General features: G+C 50.7%; 1 protein-coding gene and 1 long non-coding RNA gene across 2 annotated transcripts in view; both read left to right on the forward strand.

Annotated features, from left to right (window-relative positions):
• The window catches only part of ARHGAP26 (Rho GTPase activating protein 26), a 92,979-nt gene extending 67,696 nt beyond the window's left edge, over positions 1-25,283 (forward strand). The window contains exons 19-22 of the mRNA XM_029960282.1: positions 1,565-1,718; positions 20,557-20,667; positions 23,248-23,339; positions 25,115-25,283. Of these exons, the coding sequence (XP_029816142.1) occupies positions 1,565-1,718; positions 20,557-20,667; positions 23,248-23,339; positions 25,115-25,203 (446 nt within the window). The 3' untranslated portion in view covers positions 25,204-25,283. The remainder of the gene's footprint in view (positions 1-1,564; positions 1,719-20,556; positions 20,668-23,247; positions 23,340-25,114) is intronic.
• Positions 25,284-26,008: 725 nt separating this feature from the next.
• On the forward strand, positions 26,009-26,762 carry LOC108639873. Its single transcript, XR_001920780.2, has 2 exons — positions 26,009-26,062; positions 26,338-26,762. It is a non-coding gene; the product is annotated as an uncharacterized LOC108639873 (long non-coding RNA).
• The last annotated feature ends 1,127 nt before the right edge of the window (positions 26,763-27,889 follow it).

Consider the following 27,889-nt stretch of genomic DNA (forward strand, 5'->3'; position numbering starts at 1 on the left):
AAACCCAATTTCAGGAACATGTTGATGCGTATCAACATAATTAACACATCCTTGACCTTGGCTCATCTCTGGCAGATAAGCTCAACCTCAGATAAACCAAGGTTTAACCCTGTCCTGCTGCCATGTAGGTGCTGATTTTGTCCAGGTATCTGGGAAATGCAGCAGCTCCAGCAAAGGAGCAGGACAAGGATTATCGGACCCTGCTCTGGACATCCACAAACCTGTGGCTGATGTGGTTTTTCCCTTTAGAGCAGTGGCAGAGCTGCCCCAACACTCTGAGACAACGCTCCTGCCAGGCTGTTTTACAGGCAGTTCCTTTCTGCTGTGTGCTCAGGATTAACTTTTCACATATCCCAGGAGTTCCTCTTGCACTCTTATCCCTCTTTAAATGTGCGCAGGATACGGATGCATATTGCACGTTCTCCTTGCACAAGCAGAGATAGCAATTAAGGGAGATTGAGAATGAGGATTTCCATATTTCTTTGTGCTTTTTGGTTGTAGTTGGACCATATTATTGTGCACTGGAAAAATAATTTTGGAAAGATATATCCTTGAAGTAGGACTCTCTGTGTTTTCCAGCAGGTGCCTGTCTTTCAGGAAAGCATCATCCCAGAAGCAGCAGTTCTCTGCCTGGGGCTGCTGTCGTGCCATCAGTGTTGCTAATTGCTTCTCACAATTACAATTACTGCTCATATGGAAAAAGCTTCTCCTGGAAATGAGTTAATGGGATTTTAGGGGATCTGGGGCAGAGATGAGGAGGGGCCCATGCTGTGGTGTCAGCTTGAGATGCACAATATTGTCAGTGCTCACTGCTGAAGTTACACAAATAATGAGGAAATCTCTTAATGTGATTGAGAGAAACAGGAATCTCTGAGAAGCTCTGGACTGTCAGCAGAGCAATGATCCCAGCACCAGGGGATGCCCAACACATCCCATTCCTTTCCAGATCCAAAACCGGGTCTTTGTCCCACCATGGCTCTGCATTTTGAAAGAGCTGAGCTGAAATGGAGCAGAGACTCCATTCCCTTTCCCCTTTAGACCTGGACAGGAACAAGCAACAGTAGTGATGTCAAGTATGAGACTGAAGCATTTTTTGCTGAGATAAACTTAGGTCCTTAGGCAGCTTAGGGTGATCTGTCCTGTTCTTGATCTAAAGTGTTGTCTTGCTCTGTTGTCCAAACACTCCATCCCTTGGGAGCTGATTTCAGTAACACAAATCCATTCCTGTGCATAGTTTGCATTTTAATTTCTTTCAGGTTGGGGCATTTTAGATGTCTTTGGGAAAACAAAATGTTAATGCATTGAGAAAAGTGCGTATTTGCTTGCTAAAAATGGTGCTTATTTAAATGTACCTGCATCTTAAAACCAAAAGAACCAAAGAGTACCTGGTATTTTCTGTGGTTTAATGTATAATATCTCTGTAACTAACTCTGAGCTCTGGGTCGATGCTCCCAGTTTGCATTGGGGCAGGGTTTGCTGGGAACACTCGATGCCTTCGCAGTCATTTGCTCTTTACTTTGCCTTCAGTGGCAGCTGATGGTTCTTGGATTTTGGTGTTTTTTAGAGGAGAACAGGAACAGTATCATCAACTCCAGCCTGGAATCCGTCATCTCTTCAAATGTAAACAGCTTCCTCAACTCCAACAGCGCTCCCCAGCCCAGCCTGAACTCAAGTGATCTTGAACTAGAAGTAATTAAACCCAACAGGCCAAATTCCCTGTAAGTACAGTGGTAATTAGTGTTTTATGGACTCTCCATCCTTAATCTTTAATCAGGGTTGTTACTTACTCAATCCCAGCAGTTTGCTGAAGAATACAATTTAACATTTTAATTTTTAATGGGCACCAAGCATGTGCCCTGCATTTTTAACTTGGTCTAAACGGTGGAATTTGTTACTGTGGGTTACATCTGCCAGTGAGTTCCAGCTCTGGGGGTTTTGCCCATGTGGAATATTTTTGAGCAGAACTTCCAGGGCTGCCCAGCCCATCTGGTGATAACTCCAACACACACAAAGGACTTTTCTTCTGAGTTCAATTCTCTGACTGTTGTCAGTACAGTTGATCTCCAGCCAAATCTGTGCTGTTGCTTCTGCTATTGCTTCCTTCATCTGGAAAGTTCAAGGGAAAAAACAGCGACCTTAGCAATGCCTCCCTGGGGATGGCCGAGTTATTTACGAAGTCCCTGAACTCGCCACAGCAGAGCCCTCGCGCGATGGCGGCTCCGCTGGGGGAATTTCCTTCCTGCCGTGGCTTGGCCAGGCCCGATAGCATTTTCCCACAGAACCTCCCCTCCTTGTCATGTGAAGATCTGCTCAGATCTTCAGGAGCTGAACCCAGTTTCCCCCTGGTGCTCCTCGGCACGCCCCTGCGCATCCCTGCGGATCGGCCGGCGGGAATGCTGCTCCCACCACGGCCGCTCATGGCCTCGCTGCACGCAGCGACCTTCTCAGTTCAGGGAGACCTTCCTTCCCACCCCTCCAGTCCTCCCACAGGCCTCAAACACTTCCAGTTCCTGTTCATCCAGAGCAGCCCCCATCCCCTGAGAGCAGACAGGGACATTCCTGATTTAGCTGGATGCTGGTGGAGGGCTCGGCCAAGTGCCAGGGCAGGTGCTGCAGAGATGGTGAATCTCGTTGTTGTTGGCTTGGCTGGCACCGGGGTTGGGTTTGGAGGTCTGGGGTCCAGCCCTCACTCCAGCAGGTGGGATGCCTACGGGCCCTGCCCATCTGAGTACTCCCAACGGGAAGGTAAGTGTGGAGCAGCCAAGACAGGCTTCATCCAGCTTCATCATCTGCTCTGCCTCCCTCCTCATCATCGCTGCCACTAAACCCTCAGCTGCATGAGCACCACACTGACCTCTCCTCAGCATTCCTGGGAGCAGGACTGTGAGGCCCAGCCCCACGCCATGCCTGCTCCCTGTGGATTTTCCCACTCCGAGTGAGCTGCCTGGCAGAAGCGCTCTGGGGGCAGGATAGAACATCCAAAGGTAGGACACTTCCAAATCAAGATCGTGCTTTATATGTGTTATATGCAGAGTAAAGATGCATCTCTGTCTCATGCCTGCTTGAAGCTCTGGAGTCAGTCACGTCCCATTCCCCCAGTAGGATGGTTTTAATTTATTTATCCTTTAAGGAGAAAAAAATGATGTGGCTTATAGAGCAAGGTTTGTGAACCCAGGTCTTGCTGGGACCTGACAGGGATTGTTTGCCACATTCACAGTTTTTCAGATTTCAAGAGTTGCCTCTTCCTAATAATTTCTTTCTTAACAGAAGTTATAAAGAAATTCAGCAGGATAAATCAGTTAAAACTGTGTGACACTTTGGAGAGCGGAAGCACCATGCTGTTCCCAAGGGATTAGGTGAGCAGCCTGGCACTGAACCAGGTGCATGTGCCAGTTCAGGGGCCTCTAGTTCTGCAAAGTAAAACAGGGCCAAGCAGGGCAGCACTGGCAGCTTGTGGCTCTGACAGTGCTTGTGGCATTCAGTGTTTTTCCTCAAATCCAGTGATTATGGGATGATTTGTGCACATGCAGGAACACATGAGTTTTTGGTCCATGTTGAGCTGAAGTTTGAAAAGTAAGTGTTAAAGTGAATAGTACCACAAGGCAGATATTCTCTATGACCCCAAATATTTAAATCAAATGCCTTTAATCCAGTCTTCCAATGAGGCATCTGACTTAATTGTATTGTGATTAAACTGTGTGTACAGACGTCACTCACCCCTCTGTGCCTGCTTGCCCAGGAGCAAAGGCTGTGCTTGTGGTTTTGACAGCTCCGTGGGGTTCTGCCCTCCATGGGCAGTAATTGTGGGGGGGTGGCTTTGCAGTGGTGAGGATGAGGAGAGTGAGCAGGGCTGCCAGCAGTGGGTCTGTCCCCACCCCTGCCCTGTGGCTGTGGGCTGGGTCGGGGCAGGGTGTCTGAATGGTGCCAGTGTCCAGTGGCTCCGTCCCCGCTGCTCCGCGGGGCTGCCCAAATAATGTCTGTATAAAGCTGCTTCTGTTTTTCCAAGCAGCTGAGTAATCTGGGCTTTGCAGGAAGCCTCGGGCAGCCACACGCTCTGCCGCAGGCTGTGGCATCTGGTGCTGCCATGTGAGGGTTTCTGGCACTCCCCTGGAATTACCAGGCCCACAATTAGGGACTGTGGCCACAGGGAGGGTCTTGGGGTGCCTTGGCCTTTGAGCTCCTTCAAACACTGCCAAATTCTCTTCTGGTCCTGGGAGACTCATCTCTGGGCTCTGCTTCAGGACTTTGGGTTTTTTCTTGCACTCTTCAGTATTTTCTGTAATTTTTTAGCTGTGGACCAGGGCCATCGTGTTGAGGCCCCGTTCAGGAGGGGTTGGCTCTCCTGGCAGCCCCCACGAGCTGACTGACCACTGAGCTGGGAGCCTGCACTCACCCAGACTGGGGAACTGCAGGGAAAGGAGTTGGGTCATTTTGGTATTCTTACTTCTTACTAAGTTGAAAACCGATGTTCTTGTGGAAATAACTCCTGTGGGTCTTAGTGGGAGGCTCCTTGGAGCACAAGCGTTGAGGCCTGCAGGTCTGGGGGATTTCTTGTGCAGGGAGCACCGATGTGCCCAAGGTGGCCTTTAAATGTGCAATGCTGTAAATTGTGAGCACCATCTGTGAAATGAGAGATGTTTGTTTGAGCTTCTGTTTACAAAAGCCTCTTGGCTCCCTGTTAAATGCTCATGTATCCCCCAGGTCTGCTCCACCGGGAGCTGCGCCAGTTCCTAAATCCCCCTCATGAGCGTGTGTCGCTTCTTCCCTGGTCTCTGGGCATGATGGTGTTACAGCAGTGGCTGGGGATGAGGTCCCCCTGCCTCAGTGCTGGTACCCTTGTCCCCCTCCCCAGGGGAATGGGGTCCTTCTGACATGCCTTCTCTGGAGCACAGTCCTCCTTCACCAATCCAGAGGGAAATGGTTTTGCTGCAGGGCGCAGGCTCTTCCTTCCCAGCCACCAATCGGGCTTTTACGATGGGAATGCATTTATTTATTAAGGCTGGGTTTATTTTTATGGAAAAACTGCTCTGGGCAGGAGTTGTACTGGGTGAGTCAGCGGGACTGTCCTGTGCCAGGAGCTGTCACTGGGCTGTGGGTGCCTGGAGACCGCAGCTGGTTCCCGGGGCCACCAAACCCCAGGGAGGCATTTGTGTCCAAAGCAGCAGTGTTGGGTTTCTGTATCCCACTGGGTTTCTGTGTCCCCTCAGGTTTCTTTATCCCATCAGATTTCTTTATCCTGCCTGTGTAGAAAACATGGCAAAACCCAAAGGAGAAAGCACCGTGTAGCATAGACACATACTTCAGCTGAAGTGGAGGAAGTTTTCAAACTAAAATACATGATCATGAAAATCGAAATATTTAAGGCTGTGGGTTTTAAACCTTTTAAGAGAAGCACAGTGCTGTGGCAGCTCTGCCTGGACAGCCTGTGGTGTGGAGGTATTGCTGTAGATAACCAACACCTTGACTGGAGTTTGCTTGTGTTTTTTCTCCTCTGTTTTATTTGTCCGTTGGTCTCATCTGTGTCCCCTGTATTGTTCAAAGCCTTCCCTGTGTGAGGGCCCTGCTGTGCTGGGGTTATGAGCAGCTGCTTGGCATGCTGAGGGCAGGTCAGAGGTGGGTGCTGCAAACACGGGCAGCAGTAGCCAGGTCGTGCTACACACACAACCTCCTTAAAATCACCTTCTAGTGCTTAAAATAACCATAATGCCTCAGTCTGAATTAGCTGTTGGGCAGTACTGGGTGCTCCTGGCTGGCCTCCTGTCCCGCTGTCTGCAAACTGAGCAACCTGTGTGTGCAGCTTGGGGAGTAAACAGCAGCCAAAACAGGCTGGAGGGGTCAGTGGAGTCACAGGAATTCAGTGTGCTCTCACAGTCATTTCTGGCTGTGCAGGGCTGGTGAAGGTGGGCTGGGGCCAGCTGAGGGTCAGCCAAGAACTCTATGTGCGAACGGTACCCACGGGCTGCTGCCTTGGCTTTTCGGATGGGAGGGAGTGCCAGAGCACACAGGGACGGCTGGGGTGGTGACAGAGCACTTAAGATTCCCAGCTGGCCCGTGGGATGCTTGCCTGGGTCCCAGGATGCCCCGTTTCAGGAGTAGCTGTGTACCCCTCTGTCAAGTTGTCATGGGAGAGTGCCAGGATGAGCTGCTCCATCCACCCCTTCTTGCTGCTGCTCCACAGGAGGGGAAAAGGGGAAACAGCAGTTATTTTATGCCCAGCAAATGGGACTGTAGCAACTTGCAGTGTCTGAAGGGGCTCCAAGGGAGCTGGACAGGGCATGGAGTGACAGGACAAGGGGGAATCACTTTGTACTGCCAGAGAGCAGGGGTAGATGGGATATTGGGAAAAAATTCTTCCCCATGAGGGTGGTAAGGCCTTGTCACAGGTTGCCCAGAGAAGCTGTGGCTGCCCCATCCCTGAAAGTGTTCAAGGCCAATTTGGACGGGGCTTGGAGCAACCTGGGATAGTGGAAGGTGTCCCTGCCTATGGCAGGGGGTAGAGAAGGAGATACAACACCACCCTAATGCCCCTGCCCGTGTTCAGCAGTGTCTCTTGCTCTCCACAGCTCTCAAGGCCCATCAGCATTCCCAGTGGTGATGTCCATTCTCACCCATGGGCTCAGGGCACTGGTGGCATAGGGACCAGGCTGAGCCCCTCGTACTGCCAGCCTGCCCCACCCCAGGCTGTTTGCTGCCCCTCCTTCACCACAGGGACTTGGCATTTAGGGAAATAGTAACCTTGGGAAACTCAGATTTAGTCAGATCATGTCTATTTGCATTTAACTTTATTTTCTCACTGACCAAGTATGGCTATTTCTTACCCTCCATGGGTATGGAAAGAAATGAGCAGCAGATCTAAGGTCTAGTGGTCATGAAAAAATAACCCAGTTAATCCAAGGAAGAGCAGTTATTCCCACATGCTTTTGATTTACAGGACTGGAATAAATCTTCATTAAGCATCCCAGTTAAAATTGAACATTTCTCCTTCCGTGCCTGAAGATGAGAGAAATTTCAAATATTACTGTATTTGCAAAACAGCCTCCACCAGGGACTTCTCTAAGTGGTTGAGAGGGAGCTGTGGGGCAGTGGGAGAGGGAACAGCACGTCAGAGCCATGGGACTGGGGCGATGCTGCACCATGTGAAAGGCAGCTCCTTCTTCCCATTGCCCCATCCCTCTGCTCTGCTGTGAAGTCCCTCATCATCCCGAATCCAAGTCCAGCAGGAAACAAACTGGTGCAGAATCATGGAATCCCAGGATGGTTTGAGTTGGAAGGAACCTTAAATCTCATCCAGTCCCAATACCCTCCATGGGCACAGACACCTTCCACTAGACCAGGTTACTCCAAGCCCTGTTCTGGCTTTGAACACTTCCTGGGATGGGGCAATGTATCAAACAGGATAGGGTAGGGTTGTTTGGTATAAATGATCCCTTGAAAATGCAAATAACTTTGTCAGTTATCAGCTGTGACATACAAAAGCATGTGAGGAGAAGTAAATAGACCTTTAAATGCTGCTGGTTCCTCCCTGGAAGAACTGGATGGAGCCTCAGGAGAGACCAAGCAGTGCCCACTGTGCTGTGTCTGCCCATCTGTCCTCATCCAGAGGGGCTGTGGTGTGCCAGAAATGAGCCCTTAACCTGCCTGACCTCCAGTTCCTTTCCCTTTGCTCCCAGGCCCTTGTTATGCTGAGGTTTCATGGCTCTCTGTTCTCTCATTCCTGTTGTTTATATTCCTGAAGAATAATGGCAATTAGAGGTGCAGAGGCGCAGGAGCAGGTCCCACCCTCATCCTGCCTTCCTGGCAGCCACTTTGGGAATGGCCCTCTGAAATGGTATCTCTGGGACTTCTGTTTAAGGAATCTGCTTATAAATCAAGTGCTCCTGTCCCCAAGGAACCTGGATTATCACCCGCTCTTTCGCACCCTGATATTCAGCCCCAGTTTTGATTTGGAAAAAGACCAGGAAAACACACTGGTGTTTTGTATTGCCATGTGTCATGATAAGAAATGGGATGTTTTGTGCTCAGAAGAGTCCAATTCAGGAAGAATTTCTTTGCAAAAGGGTTGTCAGGCATTGGAAGGGGCTGCCCAGGGAGGTGGTAGTCACCACTCCTGGAAGTGTTCAAGAAATGATTGGACATGCATGGCACTCAGAGCTCTGGTCTGATTGACAAGGTGGAGATCAGTCACAGGTTGGACTCAGTGATCTTGGAGGTCTTTTCCAACCTGAATGATTCTGTGATTGTGTGAATTCCTCCTGGGTGGGAGAGCAGGTGCCCAGGAGGGGATTTCAGGGGCCAGAGGCTGGCAGGGATGGGGCTGCCAGCCTGCCTGGAAGGGTCCTGTATTTCTCTGGACTCTAAATGCCACCCGGGTGGTGCCTGCCATAGTAAAGACATTTCTTTTTTACTTCGTTTTCTGTTTCTCTGACATGGGTGGAAGCTGCCTGGTGCATTTGGGGTGGAGAACATGGGACTGCGAGGAAATAGGAACTTGATTAATTGCAAGGCTTTGGGTAAAACAAAGCTGTTTCTTCTTCCTTCCACCGCATTGTGGCCGCCTGGCCGGGAGCCACGGTGGCTCCAGAGAAAGCTAAGAGCTGGAGAGGCGTGTCAGGGCCAGCAGCACAGGGCTGGGGTCCCCCTGGGACCCTCATCTGCCACTGTGTGTCCTCTACTGCCCTTTGTCAGGGGAATTGATTCTCTGAGCACTCTTAGGTGAGGTACAGCGAACCCCAGATGGAAACTGGGGCTGGAGGGCAGTGTCTTCCTCTATCCTAGCTCTGTGCAGACATGCAAAGCTCAATCCAGACCCCAAAACTCTGGGTTTCTGCCTAATCTGGGTTTGGATTGCTAAGGCCAGCCCCGAGGGTCGGATCTTTGGACTGCCAAACAATAAATGGCATTTTTTAGGGATTATGTGAAATCTTGTAATCAGAGCTGCTCCGGAAAAGCCTTATCTAAATTGCTTTATAAGAGGAGCAGACCTCTTTCCAGCTGCGGTCGTAGGCTGGGACTGGGGGCTTTACACCTGGAATCTGTGGTCCCATTGGGGTGGGATGGCTGGAGCTGGTGCAAGAAGTGCCCCCAACCTTGGGTCAGCAACCCTGGCTCCTCAGCAAAGTTGCTGCTCACAGTGTTGCCTTCCAGGCAGTGCCACGATGCACAATTATTTTTTCTCCCCTCCCCTTGATACCTCCTCGTGTGGCTTTTTGGGATTTGCGTCTTTCTCGTCTTCTCACAGAGGTCTGAGGTGCTGTTGCTTTGCTCGTGGGAACAAGGAAATACCCTGGGACACCCCTAAAACCAGATCTGCTCATCATTTTGTCTGGAGGGCAGAGTGGTTGTGGCCAGGAACTGTCCCAGCAGCTGAAAGTCAGCCTGTGGCATTTGACATAGAGTGGACTGAAGTTACCCCAAATGTGTTTCCTCTCCTGTTTGGAGTGACAGGAAACATTAAAAGTTTATGAGAAAAGAATAGGGACAGCACAGCAAAAATGAGGTGTCAGGTTCTGCGTCCAAAAGAAAACCAGGTTTGCTGCGGTGGCTCATCATGAGCACAGTGAAGGATGGTTGGCAGCACTGCAGGGTGGGCTGGGGCCTGGGAGAGGAGAAAAGGCCAAATTTGGGGAAGAAAAAGGCAGATGCTCCAGCCAGCAAAGCCAACATCCTGCTCTGGGGATCTGCTGGAGGACCTGGGCATTCCCAGGAGCAGGGATGTTGCAGGTATGGGGCAGGGATGGGACAGAGATGGGGTAGGGATGGAGCAGGTGGCACCAGGCAGTGGATTTTGTGTCTCAGACAAGGGTTGGTTTGAGCTCAGGAGGAGCAGAGATCATTGCCAGGTTAGAACAGAACCCGCCTATCTCCCAGTCCTCTTAGTTATGAAAAGCTCCTTAAATTCCCAGTCTGCTGCTTGGCTGATTCCAAATGACATAATATTCAAACTATCTTATGACTTATTTACTTTTTTTTTGGTGCAGACTGTTTCGAGGGTGTCTGCATGTTTGTTTCTTTTAAAACAGTTTTAGCTTGGGAGTCCTAGATCGTGCTTGTGGTGAGAAAGCTCAGTAAACCAGAGTGATTCAGGGCTCTGGCAAATGTCCTTAAACCTGGCTCATGGAAAACACAAGCAGCAAACTCAGTAAACTCCACAGATAAATATACCTGAGACTTATTTGCTGATGGCCATATGTCTTAAATTTTCTATATATATACATATATATCATACAAAGTTTGATCTTGAAGGTCTTTTGCCAGATCTTGATGATTCTATGAATTCCTTCCCATGTTGCATTCAAATATCCAGAATTTATTTCCTGAGCATCTGTGTGCTTCCATGAGGTATTTTAAGATGTGTGGAAAAGAACGATGCTAGTGGGCCACAGGAACCAGGATTTGTTTTGAGAGGGGAGAGGGAAGTGACAAACTTCCATTCAAAGTGGGATATTTGGGCAAGAGAAGCCCTGTGCCGATCGGATGCCGCCTCCACCAGCCCCTCTGGGCTCGTAGGAGGAAAAGGTGGGATCTGTTCCTTTGCTGTGTGGGATTTTCACATGCCCTGGAGTTTGGCACAGCAACTGTGCAAAGCTTTGGCTCTTTTGCTTTTCAGTTGGCTCTTGGTCTAGAAACTTTCCACAAATTGAACTTGAAAATTAAGCCAAATATTCTCATAAAACAAGTCTCCAGCCCTGTGGCCAAGCCGATGTGATCCAGTGGTTGTATGTCAAAGTATTTTCTCCAGGCTCATCCATTAAAACAAAAATAATTTGTCAGACTGAGAGCCCTTCACCAATGGGGTCAGGTGCCCATTATTCCTTTCCCAGCTTTGAATCCACTGCCTTGCTGTGTCTGTGGGTGCTGTTTCCGTGTGGGATGTGTGGGTGGCTGCAGGGGACAGACAGACCAATGGCCTCTTCAGAAGCTCCACGCTCCAGGTCATCCTGCAGCTCCTCTAGCCTGACTGCCATCATCCACAGCTTTTCCCAATGCTGCCTCTCAGGAGACTTCTGAGAAGTTTCTGCCTTTGAAGAGAACTGTTCTATTTGGGTGATGCTCTGGGAACATCTAAGGGTGCTTCTCGAAAGCTGAATTAAATTAGATTTCCCTCCAAGAGATCTAAAAAAAGCACCTTAAATTTCAGCAGCACATGATGCTTAAAAGGCAGCTTTCTGGAAAGCCCTGGAAAAAAAAAATACAGACCTTGCATTCCCATTGCTTTCCTAATTCCTGTAATTAGTGTGGAGATCGCTGCATAGCAGCATCTTCTTCAAAGAAACTGCCTCAGACAAATATTGGCTGCTGGAAATTTTACTTTCAAATGGAGCAGGATTTCAAATACATCCCAGTCATTGTGGGGGTCAAAGATGCTGCAACAAAGCCTTCCCCGGGGCACTTGCAGGCACTGTGTGTGCCTGTGATGAGTGCTCTGCACTGGTGTGTGGAGCTCAGGATCATCATCCTGCCTTTCCTTTTCTCTCTCTCCTCTTCTGCCTGCCTGCCCCCTTTGATTTCAGAGTCCTGGGATGTTCTGTTTGGTCCGGACTGCTCAGCCTCCTTACCCAACCTCGCTCCCAGCTCTTCTCTCAGTCGGCATCTGAGTTTCCCTTGGGCAGAATCTCAAGCGCAAGCCCAGCCAAAATTTTTATTGAGCCTGCTGAAAGCAAAATGATGGTACATTAGGTCTTCCTGCCACCTATAAATGTCACCTTGGATGAAATATTTTAGTGAAACGGCCGAACGCATTCTTTGGTTTCTCTTTCTGTGGGGAGATCGAATTCAAAATCGAGGATGTAGCCCAGACTCTGTCTTGTAAAAGTCTTTTGACGGCTGTGGGAGTGTTTTTGAGGCAGTGCTGGCCTCCAGCAGCACCACACAGGCACTAGAAGTGCTGAAAACGTCCCAAACCTCCCCAGTGGCCCGGCAGCTCCAGCTGCCAGGGCTGGGAAGGAGCTGGGCTGTGGAGCGGAGCGTGAGCAGGGTTCAGATGGGGACCACCCCCGCGGGGCGGCTGTCCCGGGGTGACCACCCCTCCTGAGCGATCCGATTTCCCAGCAAAGGGCTGACAATTCCCCCTGAAGGGGCCGAGGAGAACAGGGCTGCTCTCTCACAAAGACATCCTGTCTCCTCTGAAAGGAGATCCCTGTGCCTAATTAACTTTATAAATTAGCTGGAGCTGTAACAGCACCGCTTTATCTCACCTGGGGGTAACCCAATCCCCTGGCCGTGCTCACCCCGCTGTGCAGACACTGGTGACAGGGCTGTGCTAAGCTGGGACATTGTCAGGAGCGCAAGAACCGCTGCCAATTCCCTGCCTGCCCCCGCACACTGGCACTGATCCCACTCCCGGCTCAGCACCGCGGCTCTGGAGGGAGTGAGGGATCCACAGGCGTCCAGCAGGGAAGGTGTCCTGGACGGTGTAGCCAGCAGTGGGAAAGGAACTGACAGGAGAAAGGAGCAGTGTTTCATCTTTTGTTCTTGCCTGCACCAACACTTGCTAAAACATGAGCACCAGTGGCTGTGTCCCCTGCAGAGGAGAGGAAAATACCTCTGGATTCTGACCACACCAGGCTGAGGGCTGGGAGAGGGGAGAGGGGAGGGAGATGTGGGCACAGAAAGCGTTGCCTGCTTCAAACAATGCGTGGGGATTGCACTAGAGACTGACTCTGTGGGAACCCTGAGGAGCAGGGAAAGTTTATCCCCTTTTTTTTTTGCTGCAAAGATGCTCTGAAGGCTGGAGCCCCTCTGCTCTGGAGATAGGCTGGGAGAGCTGGGGCATTCAGCCTGGAGAAGAGAAGGCTCTAGGGACACCTTAAAGCCCCTTCCAGTGCCTAAAGGGGCTCCAGGAGAGCTGGAGAGGGACTTTGGACAAGGGCTCGGAGTGACAGGATAAGGAGGAATGGCTTCCCACTGCCAGAGGGCAGGGTTAGATGGGATATTAGGAAAAAATTCTTCCCTCTGAGGGTGGTGAGGCCCCTGACACAGGTTGCCCAGAGAATCTGTAGCTGCCCCATCCCTGGAAGTGTTCAAAGCCAAGTTGGACAGGTCTTGGAGCAATCTGTTCTGGTGGAAGGTGTCCCTGCCCATGACAGAGGGATGGAACTGGATGGTCTCTAAGGCCCCTTCCAACCCCTGCTTGAGGAGGAGGTTGTGTTGGAGACCTCTGGGGGGACTCTGGGCACAGCAGTGGGTACAGCACAGGGAGATTTGGAAGAGCACGAGGAATAAGAAGTGGGAGAATAACCAACCGAAAGAAGTGAATTGAATGTAATAATCTTTGCTGTATTTTATTACTGGGAAAGGTTCTCCAAGGATACATGTCCAGCTTGGTGGTAGGGAGAGGAATTGAGGCTGGGCCAGTAAACTGGGAGGGTTGTGGTGCTCACACCTCCCAGCTGGGCTGCACTGGGAGGGGATGTGCGACTGGAGGAGGAGGAGGAGAGTTTTGCTGGTGAGAGATGCTGAGGCAAAAATGTTCTTACAAAGTTTGGTGTTTTCAAGTGAAAAAAGGATGAAAAAAGAAAGAACAGAAAAAAAATGGGATTTCTTTTGATAAATATGATAAAGCTGGATCATTTCAGTATTGTGTTTGTTGGGTTTTGCAGTGAAATGCCCTGCTCAGCTTTCGTAACTGATGTTTGCAGAAAGCTGCAAAACAAAGCAGCACGAGGCCAGATGAACAAAAGGAAATCAGGGAAATCAAGTAAATGCAGAAAATTATTATGCAGTGGCTTTACTCATCTGTTATTCTTGAATCACCTTCTCAGGCCCAAATAATCCCCATTGTTTTTCCCACTGCATGTGCCCTACGTGGGCAGGTGTTGGCTTCTTACGCTGCGGGGAGAATATTTGTATGGTAAAAAATGAGAGTTTGATGAGGCTTAAATAAACTGTCTTTGTTTTCTGTTAGGATTTGAGCCTGGAAATGGCCTCCTATCAAGTTATGCGAGGAATATTCCTTAGCCAGGAATGAGTTTTTTATGGTGGGGAGTAGCTGTTCTGGTCATTTCCAGAAATTACTTAAAAAGTAAAGGGAACTTCTCTCCCTTTGGAGAGCTGGCAGTACTAGCTCGTGGGGATGGTTGCTGCTGCCGTCCTGAAATCTCTGCTCTCCTTCATCCCAAAATCTCTGCCCTCCTTGGGTGCTTGCAGAGCATGGCTTTTCCTTTGGGGCTCCTGTGAGAGCCTGAGACCCCCTGGGACAGAGCAGTCAGCTCCGGGCATCACTTCCCTTGGGTAATCCCTCCTGGCTCCCTGCAGTGGAATAGCTCTGCCAGCAAAAGGGAGACTTGTTTTTGGCAAATAAAGACCAAATCCCCTTGCCCTGCACTCAAAGCTGGGCTCCCAGGGCGGTGCTGCAGGGCTGGTCCTGACAGAGCCTCGGGCAGGGGGTCGGGGCTGTCGTCCCCCAGTGCAGGGTGATGGTGGCTGGCAGCAAGGACAGCATCGTTCCATATCAGTCACCTTCCCTGCAGCTCCAGCTTCCCGAAATGAGGTCACCCTCAGCCACATACCTCAGGTCTGAGCTGCTTATGTCTGGCAAACCTGGCTCGGCATCGGAGCAGGGCTGCCCAGTGCACAGGATATGTTTAGCTCAAATATTTGGTCCTACCAACCCCTCCTGGCTGATCTGGGAGCTGTGCTCCCACGGGGACTTTAATTTCCTTCATTTTCCAAGAATCCCATATGGTTGTTGGGGTGGCAGATGGGAGAGTTTTCTTTTCTGGGGGGTGTAAGATAGCAGTGCATTGAATGCCAGGGAGAATGAGAGATTTCTGGAGGACTGTTGAGCTCTCCTTAATTGTGAACACAATTTGTTGGTGACTAATGCACCCAGACTTGCAGAATTACCTCGTGTTAGAAGCTGCAGCACGATGGAGAAGCTGTGACTAAGATGCTGGCTCCTGATTTACCAACACTTCCCTTCTAAACTGCCAGTTTGGCTTCCTACAGCCACATTACGACTTTTCTATTAATAATTAAGAGCTTTAACACAGTTTGAAAGCACTCAGTTCAACATAAAACTCTCCAGCTTGATTTTGAGTCTGCTGAGAGCCTTTTGGGCAGAAAGGAAGAGTTAGGGGGGAATATTGATGGAGCAGAAAATACAGCTGCTGAGCAAATGGTGGAGCGAGGCAGAACATGCCCCTCTGCCCCACTCAGGTGAAATGCCACCTGCAGAGCTGCCTCCAGCTCTGGGGTCTCAGCACAGGAAGGACATGGACCTGCTGGAGCGAGTCCAGAGGAGACCAGAAAGGAGATTAGAGGAATGGAGCACCTTTGCTGTGAGGAAAGGCTGAGAGAATTGGGATTGTTTCACCTGGAAAAGAGAAGGCTTCAGGGTAACCCAAGTGCCCCTTCCAGTAACTGAAGGAAGCCAGCAGAAAAGATGGAGAGAGACTATTTGCAAGGCCTGGAGTGACAGGACAAGGGGGACTGACTTCCCACTGCCAGAGGGCAGGGTTAGATGGGATATTAGGAAAAAATTCGTCCCTGTGAAGGTGGTGAGGTACTGACACAGATTGCCCAGAGAATCTGTGGCTGCCCCATCCCTGGAAGTGTTCAAGGCCAGGTTGGATGGGGCTTGCAGCAACCTGTTCTGGTGGAAGGTGTCCCTGCCTATAGGAGGGGGATGGAACTGGATGATCTTTCACATCTCTTCCAACCCAGGCCATTCTATGGCTCTCTATCATGTCTAGGTTGGGTGCTGGGTAGGACCCAAAGCCCCATTAGTGTGGATCTGTGGTTGCCTCCATTCCCCTGCCCTGCCTGTCCCACTTCAGTGCTGGTCCCACATAAGAGCAGTGACTGGTGGGCCGGTAACTTGCTGGTGATGCTGGTAATTCTCTGTTATAAATGAACTTTGTGACTATTAATGAAATACTGTTCCATGTTAAGATGGCACGATGCTCCCATCACCTGGATCTCACCTGCTGGGGAGGACACCTGTGCTGACACCACGCTGGTCCTGCAAACTTCCTTCCTGCAGTGCCTCCAACGCTTACTCATGCTGAAAACACATCCATTGCTTATTCACTCACTTTCTCCAGCATTAACAGCAGGCTGTAAGCTCCGTGCCAGAATTCTGTACCAAACCAGCACAGTCATCACATCCCTCTGCACCACTGAGCACCATCCGGCTCCGTTTGGAAATGGGAATGTCTATTAAGTGAGACAACAACTCCAGCTCTCCTTCCCAAAGTCAGAACTCATCTGGTCTCTCTCTTATTCCAGTAGAAAAGCTTTTAGATGGTTTATGAAATGACTAAAACAGGGAAATATTTCTACATGTGGGAACTCAACCAAGCAGCAAAGTGACAAGACACACCCATGTGCTGGGTGTCACCAGGATTACAGAGGGACACGTCCGTGCTCTTGGAAAGAAGATCCTGTAATCTGTGTTGATGGAGATGGGAATGGGGAACTGGTAAATGGAGATGTGGGGAAGGTCCATGCTGAAGAATTTGAGCTTTTTTTTTGACCAGTTTGGTCAAACAATGCTGACCACAGGGCATTTTGGCTGCTTATTTCCCTAAATGTGTCATTGTTTTCACCCAAATGACCATGCAGCAAGATAACTCCCGAGAGAATAACTCTGGAGAGAATTTATCATTTTTCTTGTGTTAAAGTACCAAACAGAGGAAGAACCCTGCCAGTCTGGAGCCCTGTGAGCTGGTGGTCAGGTATGGGGTGGTGTGTCACTGACCCACAGTGCAGCCAGTGCCCAGGAGCTGCTTCCTAGAGCCCATCCATCTACTCCAAGCTTTGCTAGGATCTGCAGCACTGCATGAGCTCCATGAGCTTCCCAACCCAAGGCTGCATCCCATTTCATTCAGGCAAAAGAGCCATGTCTGCTGGGGACCTGCAGTCTTGTCCTTGTTTCAGCAGAGTTGAAGTGCCCTGGCATTACGTAAAACTGTAATTTTCTTTTTTCTGGTTATCTTTGAGAAGAACCTTATGTTCTGCAGCTTTGTTCTAGAGGAATGGATCAGGGAGTAAAGGGCTGGATGATCCTTGATGTATTATGCTTCAGTCAGGTACTGATCATGTCAGAAAGGGAATATTGTTGTTTTTCTTGAGGTGATTTCATGAAAGGGCTTTAATCCCTCAGTGGGCTCTGCCCATCCATAGCTGTGAGATGTTCTGTGTCAGAAATAGCCCCAAGTTCCACAAAAATAAACAACAAGTTGTAAACATGTTTGAAGTGGAACCGATGTCCTCTCAGCCCAGAGAACAAAGCAGCAGAAGTTGTCTGGAAACCCACTGAGAACAGTCCTTCAGAGCTGCACATGCCTGGAGGGCCTGAGCTGGGTGAGGAAAGCGAGGCAGCCGGGGCGGATTGCAGAGGAAGAGGAATGAAAGAGGCAGGTTATGAAAACAGGTTAGAAGAGAGATTTTTTAGCTCCAGCAACTCCAGCAGAGTTTTAAAGCAAGAGTTACTGCTTTTTTTAACATGTTTGGGCAGCAAATTAGACATCTGCATGGGAAAGGCAGTGTGTACAGCAGGCACGAGAAGCAGGGAGGAGGATTTAGCTCCTAAATTCATTTCTAAGTACACTGTTTGCTGGAAGAGTGGGATTGTCAGAGGGATTGCCACATGCAGTAGAAGGTGCAGATGCCCCCGCAGAGGCTGTGGCACAACACCCTCCTCACCCTGCCTGTTCCTGGCAGAGGTCCCTCCCCACGGGGTCTCAGTCGCTGCTTCCGAGGGCACAGACGGACCAGCAGGAAAGGCGAGAGCCTCGGGATGCCTTGGGCTACAGAATCATGGAGTTCCCTTGGCTGCTTCTGCTGAGGAAATGTCCATTCCCACCTTGGAAGACTCTTAATTTGAGCCACTTCTTTGTTTGCTGCTTCTGGTGGTTTTGGTTCTTAGCAATTTTCTCTGTTTTGTTTCCACTGTGCACCCAACAGGAAGAGCCCCTCGCAAAGCCCTCCCGAGTAAGAAGAAAGAAAAAAAAGGTCCAGGTGACATTTGCTGCCTGCAGGCAGCAGCCAGCACTTCCCCCCAGCCTCTCACCACCTCTGCTCTTTTCATGAGAAACAAAGGAAATTGGATCCTACAAAAAACTGTTTTCCAAAATGCCAGAGATGCTGGGATAGTCCGTTTGATCGCATGCACTGACATCTCCAATGAGACAGGACTCGGGTCTTGCACTTAGATAAGCTCGGAAAGGTGATATTCAAGCAGCATCTTGAAAATAAATACCTGTATTTCATGGAAGGGAGATGAACTCTTTGTGTGCATCATACGCTGAGGTCTGTAAGTGCTGGGCTGCAGCTCAGGTGGGTCCTGAGGTATCCATGGGTTCTTCTTGAGGAAATGTGCTGGACGGACTTGCAGAGCTGCACAGGAGCAGCTCGGCCATTGTAAGACCATGTTCATCTCTTCTGTGAGCAACCTGATGGGAACAGAGTGGTCTGCACACCAATTAGTTAACAGTTCTCTCTGCTGGTTTGGTGGGCGTGGAGAGTGTTTTCTTTGCCACCAAGGATCCAAAGACACCAAAATCCTACTCCAAATTATTGATAACTTCTTAGGGAGAGGCTGGCCTGAGTGCCAGTGCTTGCAGTCGAGCTTTTTTACCCACCACTGCAGAGACATCTAGAGTCCTGCTGATTGCATTCCCCACTGCCATTAGTGTAGCGGGTGCGCAGTTGTGGAGCGATGACAGAGCGACTTTAGGGGAAGTGAGAGCTGCATTCTTTTGATATGATTTCATCTCAGAAAGTGCATTGGGAATTTCTAGTCCCAGAGCCCTGTACAGTTGGATTTTCCTTCTGTCGTGCAGTGAGGACAACCAAGGTCAGTGGCGGAGGTGGTGGCTGTCCCATCGTTGGTGCACCCCGTGGGATGTCACGGTGCCCCATCCCACACTGACACACCCAGTGAGATGTCCTCTTGCACCCCAAGCCCTCTGCCTGGAGCCACGGTGGGTGCAGTGGCAAGAGGGCTGGTAGGTGTTGGTGGCCACTCTCAGTGGGTCAGGCCCAGCCACATTTTGGTCTCCAGCTCATTGCCCCTCCAAGTTCCACCTTGGCCAGGCTTCTCTTGGAGAAGGGAATTATTGTGCCATCTGTTCACAAGAACTGGTGCTTGAAGGGTTAATTTTGGCAATTTGGGATGACTTGGTGGTCTTGGTAGCACCTTTGGAGGTGGCAGTAGGTCGAGTATCTGGTAAGTACCAATGGCTGTCAGGTTCGCTAAAGACCAAGGCAAACAGGTCATTTTTCAAATGACAGACAGTTTTATTGATAAAAAATGCAAAAAAATTGTTCTTAAATAACGATTATTATTAGCAGAACATTTTGAGGATCTCTGGTTGTAGCCTGTCTGTGAGCATTCCCTGTTTTCCAGCCTCTGGTGCTGCACTGTCGTATCCCATTTCTATACTCATATAATCCTCTGACATAATAAAGGTGTTGCCTGTAATTCATCAATGTCTGTTGAATCCAGTGACACAGCTCCTATGAGGAATAAAGCCAAGAGTTTGGCCTTAAGCAGGGGTGGTCCAATTTCCAGGGGGAAAGTGTCCATGTCATGAATATCCCTGTGCGGTGGCAGCCAGAGGACACTACAGAAGGTTAAATTGTTGGTCTGAACTGCTCCAGCAGGGCTGAGGTTCTCCCACATGTTCTGTATCCCTTCCCTCTCCCCTGGGAGGCCCCAGCTCAGGGACAGGGATGAGGACATCCTGGGGGTTGCTGGTGGGTTGTGCCCACCTCATCACAGACCTGTGTGATCAGAGGTACTGTCCCTCTCGCAAGGGAAAAAACATAAACCATGATGCTTTTACAAAACTTCTCACTTTTACAGAAGCATTTGCAGTGGGGAGAGGATTTTCTGTTGTTTTATCAGGGATAGAGTTTATAATCTGAATTGGACAGGGAATACCAATGAGTTCCTAAACATAGAAACAGTAGATGAATCAGAGTCAAATTGGTATTTTAGTACAATAATTGCTTTTCAGCGAACCAGAGAATGACCTGAATCGAACAGTTTTGAAGGAACCAAACACTTCTGCATGCATTTACCAGTTCAGTAAATTGATTCAGCTTCAGTTGACAGCTGTGTCTTGAAAGTGAAGAGCTGTTTGCGTGAGGGGGAAAAAAAAAAGAGTTCTGCGATGTAAAACGTGGAAAACATAATCAATGACAGTTTTATAGCACCAACTGCATGAGCACTGCAACAAGTGACATACAGAGGGGGTGGAGGCTGGTCACAGGCATCATTAATGTCCAGAACTACCAGCAGCTATTTCTGGCAGCACTGGGGGAAATACAAGGCAGGTAAGTGGCTGGCTTGCCAGCAGTGAGACCCCTCCTTGGCAGAGGGGACGATGGATCAGGGGTTAATTGGAAGATCCAGCTCTTGTTGTCCACAGAAATGCAGATCCGGCCTTGAAACACTTCCCAAGGTCTTGGCACTTCATTTCGTAGCTGTGTCTCATGCTCTGAATATTCCCAAGGCACTTGCTATCGTCGGCTGTCGTCTCACTGTCTCTCGGTTGCTGTTTGTTGCTGTGGTTGCACATTGATAAGGTCTCTGGTTATGTCTTGCAGCCCTCAGAATCCAAGCCCAACGTCACCCCTCTCACCGTCCTGGCCCATGTTCTCCGCGCCATCAAGTCCTATGCCCACCTCCTCTACGTCCAGCGACTCATCCCCCATCAGGTCTGTTGCACAATTCGCTTTGCTTTTTGTTGCTTTTGCTATTTCTGTTTAATTTCCCCAGTTTCTCCCACTTCACTTCCCTTTCCCTTTGCATCCTGCTCAAACCCCTGCAACACAGCTGTCTGCACTCAGCAAGAGAGGAGCTTTCAAACCCTTCTGCCCCAGGAGAGAGTCTTTGAACCCCCCTGGGCCTCTGGGAATCTCCTGCCCAGGCGAGCAGGAGCTGGTGCTCACAAGGTCGTGGCCGCAGTGCCCGGTGTCGCTGCTGGTCTTGGTGGTTTTCTCTGGCCACTTCAGCTCCTGAGTTGGCTTTACTCTGCTCTGCAACAGGTAAGAAGTGTACTACAAGGAGTAAAGTGCCTTTGAAAAGCACAGTCATCCCCCATTTTCTGGCCTCTGCTTCATCTGGGATCTGAGGAGGGTGAAGGACATGGGGCAGCGCAGGTGTTTGCTGCTCTGTGCCCATGTCTGTGCTCTTGGGCATCTCTGGAGCAAATTGGTCCTGGAAGTTGCAGATGGACCAATGGAGGATTCCCAGTGGCCCCTGGAACAGTGGGTCAGGCTGTGCTGTGTGCCAGCCCTGTGAGGTCCCCCCGGGGTGCCAGGAGCTGGAACGGGTGCTGCAGTGCCATTGTGCCACATTGTGGACACAGGGCCTGCACTGCAGGTCCCAGCAGACACTCAGTGTCACTGCTGGGCCATGTGCTGGGTGCCCTCCAATGGAGTTCCTCCTGTCTGAGCCCACCCTGGCACAGTGGAGCAAGAGGCTGTTGCCATTCCTGGCGGATCGTGGCTCCCAGTCCTTGGCAGGTGCAGAGCTGGGGCACCAATCCCTGCACTTGGGAGATGTGTCAAACCTCTTTGGTGGTGCCAGGCACAGGCCAAGCTCTTCCCCCACACCTGCAGCCACACAAATGCTGCTGCCCCTTGGCAGGGCGTTGATTTGTTCTGCTGCACATCCGTGGAGGCTGCCAGTGCGTGATGCCCTGCGAGCAGCCTTCCTCCTCAGGGACAGGCTCAGCATCCTCCAGGTGCCCACAGAAGGGCAGATGGGTGATGCTCTGGAGTGCCATGCTGGCCTTGGACCATGCCTGGAGGCAGGAACTGAACGAGAACAACCATCAGGGTCCCCAAAAGCCCCACAGGGCTTGGCTGGGCACAGTGGCAGCGAGAGAGAGCAACCAGTGGGCAAGGGGCAGGTTGGGCCCAGGGACACCAGGCTGCAAGGGTTGGTTTTTGGGGAGAAAACCAACAACTTGAGTAATTCAAGGTAGTAAGCCTGAAAATACCTTTTGTTTTTCATCTGATGGTCTCTTAAGCACTCCACGTGAGTGGTGCCTCCCCAGCAGTGAAGGACCCTCTGGAGTGGGAGGACTGTTTGCCCATCCTGGGTTTTAAGTGTTTGGGAGCTGCTTGTGTCAGGCAACTGGAATTTTGAGAGGAGAGACCTTCATTTCAGGGCTCTCTTCACTGCAAAGCCAAAACCATTCACAGCTCCCCTGGTTTGGGGTTTGCTGTGAAAGGGAACTGGTTTTGCCACAAAGCACTGCCGAATCCCTGGGCTTGCTCAGAGGGAACTCTGAGGAAGTTCAAGTCCTTGGAAAGATAAAAGCTGGTGAAAGCACTGACCTGAGAATGGTGACGCCTTGTTCCCCACCCCAGCAGCTCCCAGGGGCACTTCCATCACTTCTCTTGGCCGTGTCCCAGCCGAGCAGCCTGCAGAGTGCTGGATGGAGCTGGCTGGTGGGGTGGCCCAGTGCCTGGGCAGGTTGGCACTGTCACCACCACCGTCACTGTAGCGTGGCAGTGTCCCAGCTTTGCACCAGCCTTGCTCCAGCCCAAAGCCATGAGGCTCCATGTGTGGGGACAGCTTTGTATGCCTGCACTTTGCTGGGGGGACCGTGAGGTCCCTCATTTTCCCTGCTCTGTCAGTGGATCGCTCCATTCCTGGCTCTCTGCACTCTGGTTCCCTCCCCCGCAGCGTGGGCACGCTGACACTTCCAGCAAAATCTAATGGCTGTTAAATCTTTTTTACCTTCAGGTACAGTCTCTAAAGAAGTGCAGCAAATTCTTCATGGACCTGCTTGGTTTTCTGTTTTGAAATACCTTTCCCCCAGTGCTGATTTTTCTTTGAGAAATCTTGTGGTTGCAGCTGCACCCGGGAGTGATGGGTTTGGCAGAGCAGGGCTGGTGACACCTTTGCTCTGTACCAACCTCTGGTTGGTGATGGCCCCTCAGAGACTCACAGAACATTCCAGCTCCAGCCCAGTGCCTGGAGTTCTCCTGGGGACCTTGGCTTGGGCTGCTGCTGTGTGGGCACCAGTCTGGGCTCTAGTCCTCGTGGTGCCAGCTGGGGTCAGATTGGGATTTACCTTGTGGTGAAATGTGGCTCATCCCCAAGAACCTTCAGCCTCATCTGGTGTCTTCTTCATGCTTCCCCCAAGCAGTGTAGCCGTGGACCCTCAGAGCAGCAGAGGCCTTTGGACCCCTCTTCAACAAGCAGGTGGCCGCCCCTGGGCACAGCAGGGGGTGCTGGTCTGTCTGGGTGGTTTTGTACCAACCTCTGCCCTCTCTTTGCAGCTCCCCACTGCGCAAAGCCCGCGCGCTCTACGCCTGCAAAGCCGAGCACGACTCGGAGCTCTCCTTCACGGCTGGCACCGTGTTCGACAATGGTGAGTCCTGGGGGTACATGGGCTCATTTTTCAGTGCAATATTTAGGATGTTGTTCCTGGAGTGTTGGGAAAGCAGGATGGCGAGAGCTGTGCCCGGTGCCACCAGCAGAGCAAGGCTGTGTGACCGTGCCAGGTCCCTCCCATGGGTACAGACCCCTCTTCTGAGCCATTCCTGGAGGGCTTCTGGGTAGAAGAGATTAGATTCCACGTACCAGCACCAGAAATATTCTGTGCAGTTGCTGTCATGTTTCATGCAGAAGATGGAAAAGTATCATGTGCTTTGTCCCTCTGGATACTGAGCACTGGAATAGGTGGGCTTTGCTTAGTGAAAGACAACATTAATGAACACAGATTTTTCTGTTTCCTGCACCAAGTAGCTGTGCCCCATGGAACTGAGCAGCTCTGGCTTAGTTATAATCCCAGTGTAAAGAAAAGATTTTTTACTACTTTCCAAGTAGTTCTTGGCTTTTATGTGTTATGCATTGTCATTTGGGAAGCTGCTACCACAGACACTGGTTTTGCCCTGGGATATAGAGGAGAATACAGCAGAAAGGGGAAGATAATGAGTCCATGTGAATTAAAGACAACCCCTCATCTAAGCAGCTCCATAGTCATCTAATAAATAAACATGGTCTCCCCTTTGAGAGCCCGTGGGAATCAGAGCAGCTCGGAGGGGAATTAGGAGGGGAACAAGTTTGAATTAAATACATTATGTTTGCTGATAAAAATCAATGGATTATTCAAGGGAAAAAGTACACAGTGTGTTCCAGTCACTCAGCAGCGCAGTCGGGGCTCATGTTGGCTGGAGTTAGAACCAGCACAGCTTGGTGGGAGTCTTGCTGTGATCAAGGGGCTTTACAAACCCCAGCAAAGGCAAACAGATCTCAGAAATACATGCAGACAGGTACCGGTTGGACTTTAAGCTTTGTGACCAAGCAGCAGCTTAATCCAATGGGGATACTGGGGTACTGCTGCCCACAGTGAGCAACACCCACATGGTCAATAATGGCACATTTGAGAGCTCTGGTTAAACTCGTGTCTTGTCCAGGTTGGTTCCAGACATGGCATGAACAGTCAGACCTGCAGAGTCATGGGAGGCTGGGGCAGCCCCGAAACACTGCATCAGTGTAACCCTGGCCTGGCTCTTGCAAAATCAGCAAATTTGCAGGAGTTGATTGAATAAAGAAAGGCTTTTGAGGACTGATGAGGTTTCTGGTTGCACACAATCAGATTGCAGGGTTTGCTTTCCCGCCGGGAGCATTCGCTAATGCAGTTTCCCTCCCAGACTGGGCCAAGGCCGAGCCGGGATGTGCAGGGTTACGATGTGACCATGCTCTCCAACCTCAGAGAGATTTTAGCCCAAATCTGGAGAAAGTTTTGAACCCCTGTTTTTATCCCAAATGCTTCACTTCCCTCAGCCCAGCAGCTCCAGATAGTATGTGGACACACCATCTGCAGCTGAGTGTGCGGCTCACTTGGTCGTGTGGTGGGATTCACTTGGGGAAGGAAAGGCCGAGGAGTCCCCCGGGAGAGCAGGCACAGACAGAGCACTTCAGCTGTCTGAGCCCCTTGGTGTGTTCACAGAATCATCGAATGGTTTGGGTTGGAAGGGACCCCAAAGCTCATTTTTAACTCTGTTAGTTTTCCTTTCTTAAAAATAAACACAAATTAAAGGTCTCACTCTCTTCCAAGAGCAGCTTTGATGTGGTCAGCACACAAGGAGCAGCAGCCCCCGTCCCCTCCTGTAGTGACCTGCCCTTTCCTTCTCTCCACAGTTCACCCATCCCAGGAGCCTGGCTGGCTGGAAGGGACCCTCAACGGCAAGACAGGATTGATCCCCGAGAACTATGTGGAGTTCCTATAACTGTGGGTTTGTGCAGCGCCACTGCTGAGTGTTCCATGGTATCCATGGCAGAGTCCTGCAGGCCCCTGTGTGACGTGGGGTGAGGACATCGCTGTGCCCGCTGGATGGATGTTTGTGTGGATCATGACATGCTCCTCTCCTCCCTGTCCTCCAGGGCTGCATGGGAGCAGTCCTGGGGAGATGGAGAGATGCCCGAAGCCTGCATCCCAGTGATGAGAAAACCAGGAAAGGGACAGCTCCACACTGCAACCAAGTGCTCCAAGGGGCCGAGCCTGCAGACTGTGAATGGCACAAGAGCCCCTGAGCAGGATGTTCCTCACAGCAGGACCGTTCACTGGCTGCATGGAGCATCAGTGGGAGCTGGGGGACTCCCACTCACCAGTGTTCCTGCCAAGGAGGAGCGACCAACAGCGAGTCCTGTGCTCCCAGATCCTTCCCTGCATTCCAGCTGGCCTGAGCGACACTCTCCATGCTGCCAGGGAGCACCCTGACCTTGGGGACAGGGGAAGGGTTGGGGTGCTTTCGGCTGACACCAAACCCCAGACTGGGGCTGCAGCAGCGCTTTGAGGGGGCCGAGCCCCCGTGGTGACTTGGGCAGCCCCTGTGGTGACTTGGGCAGCCCCCGTGGTGACTTGGGCAGCCCCGGTGAGGCGACCGCCCTCCTCGTGCCACCGCAGTGCCGGGTCTTGCAGGCGAGAGTGAGCCCTGGGTGGGCTCTGTGGGGGCTCAGGGCTGGTGGGGCTCAGCAGGTGCTGGCATGGCAGAGTAAGGATATTTTGGACCAAACCTCTCAAGCTCTTTTTTTTTTTTTTTTTTAAGGATTTTGATTTTTGTGAGATAAACCTCAGTGCTGGGCGAGGTGAGCAGCCCACACTGCCTTCCTAGTGCAGCCCCAGACAAACCCTGCTCCTGTTTTTTGGCTATTTGGTACCTCCACTTCCTAATTCCCATTGCACAGACACATCCATGCTCCCACCAGTGCCCAGGCCGCTGATGTGCCGTGTTGAAGCTGTGTCTGCCACTCTCCAGTGCTGTTTTTTAGGCATCTCCTTGCTTGCAGCCTGGTGTGTTGTCTGTCCGTGCCAAGTCTGTGCAGTGCTGCTTGTACAAGGTGAATTATTTCCATCCTCACAGAGCATTTGCTGTTGATGTGGCCAACCTGGGATCTGTGGAGAGCAAAGGACGAGTCCTTCAGCTCCATCTGCCCTCAGAGGATGCTCCTGCCTCCGTGGACACACTGTGAGGGCTCGGCAGAGCGAGTGTGCAAGTCCCTCATCATTCCAGATCATTTATACGGGGGAGGGTGGAAGAAGGAGCCCTGTTTGACTGCAGAGCCAGGATATTGAGAGCTTGAATTATTATATTTTATAAAAGAAAGTCTCAAAAGAACCCCCAGCCCGCCGTGGTGAGTCCTGCACCAAAGCGCCGCTGCCACTGCCCTGGGGATGGATGTCGTGGCTTTTTGTAATAATTTTTAAGACTCTGAGTGACTGAATTGCTGTATGTGTCACTTTTTATTTTTGAAAGAATTAATGTATAAATAGAGTATCTTAAAATATTATGAGGGAAAGATCTATATTTGATATTTTTAGAAGAGCTGTAATGAGAGAAGTGAAGGACATTTGAAACCGGTCACAGAGACGCTCCCAAACACCCGGATCCCCCAGCTACCCCAGCCTTGGGCTGCTGCTTCGTTTGCTCTGTGGTGTCACTGAGAGAAGAGGGAGCTGAAATTTCAGCCTTGTTCACGTTTCTTCCACAGTAATTAAACTTCCTGGGCTTTTGTCTTGGGGAAAAAAAAAAAAGAGGAAAAAGTCAATCATTTTTTTTCTGCTTTCCGGGGCAGGCAGCACAGATTGTTCCCAGGGGATCACACCCTCTCCATAACACCCCAGTGCCTTGAGAGATGCTCTGGGCTCCTCACCTGCCTGGTGTTATTTCAGCAGGGGTGAAGTTCCCCACCTGCCTGGTGGTCTCTGCTCTGAGGTGTTGGAAGAAGAGGGTGAGAGGTTTGTAGTGTTTCAGTGTTTCAGTGGCACATTGCTGGTTCATGTCCATCCTTGGATTTAATAGTCAACATTTGTGCTGTTTCTTGGTTTTCCTGAAGCTGAGGATGGGGCCAGTCTTTATCCAGTCCTGGCATCAGATGGGGCTGGGCTTTATCCAGCCCTGGCATAAGATGAGGTCTGGCTTTATCCTGCCTCGGCATCACTCCATGGCTGCGGCTGGTGCTGGGACCTTGGGGCTGCTTGGAGCTGGCACTGGCCCTGCCTGGGGCAGGTGTAACAAAACACCTTCCCAGAGGGTTAGGAGAGGGATGGGAAGGACTAATGGAAAGGATTTTTTTAAAATACTTAATATTTCCTGTCACCACTCTTTGCTTTTGTTTGGGACTGTCCCATCCAGAGCTGCTCCTCCATCATCACTCCTGCCTTCGCGGGATGCTGCCAGAGCAGAGAATGCTGTGGATGAATGGGAATTGCAAACACGCCAAAACCACTCCAAAAGGCATTATTTAGGGACATGGTATTTAAGGGCCTGTTTAGCGATGCTGTGTGAGCACCAGCACAGCCCACCCGGTGCCAGGAGGCTGTTGCCAGCCGTGTCCCCACAAAACCTTTCCATGCAGTGTCCCCCTTTGGCTCCTCAGATGCTCCCGTTACTCTGAGACGGGAGTAAGTTCCTT

This window comes from Manacus vitellinus, unplaced genomic scaffold, assembly GCF_001715985.3.
Source record: "Manacus vitellinus isolate BGI_N305 unplaced genomic scaffold, ASM171598v3 scaffold_25_pilon, whole genome shotgun sequence".
Classification (NCBI taxonomy): Eukaryota; Metazoa; Chordata; class Aves; order Passeriformes; family Pipridae; genus Manacus; species Manacus vitellinus.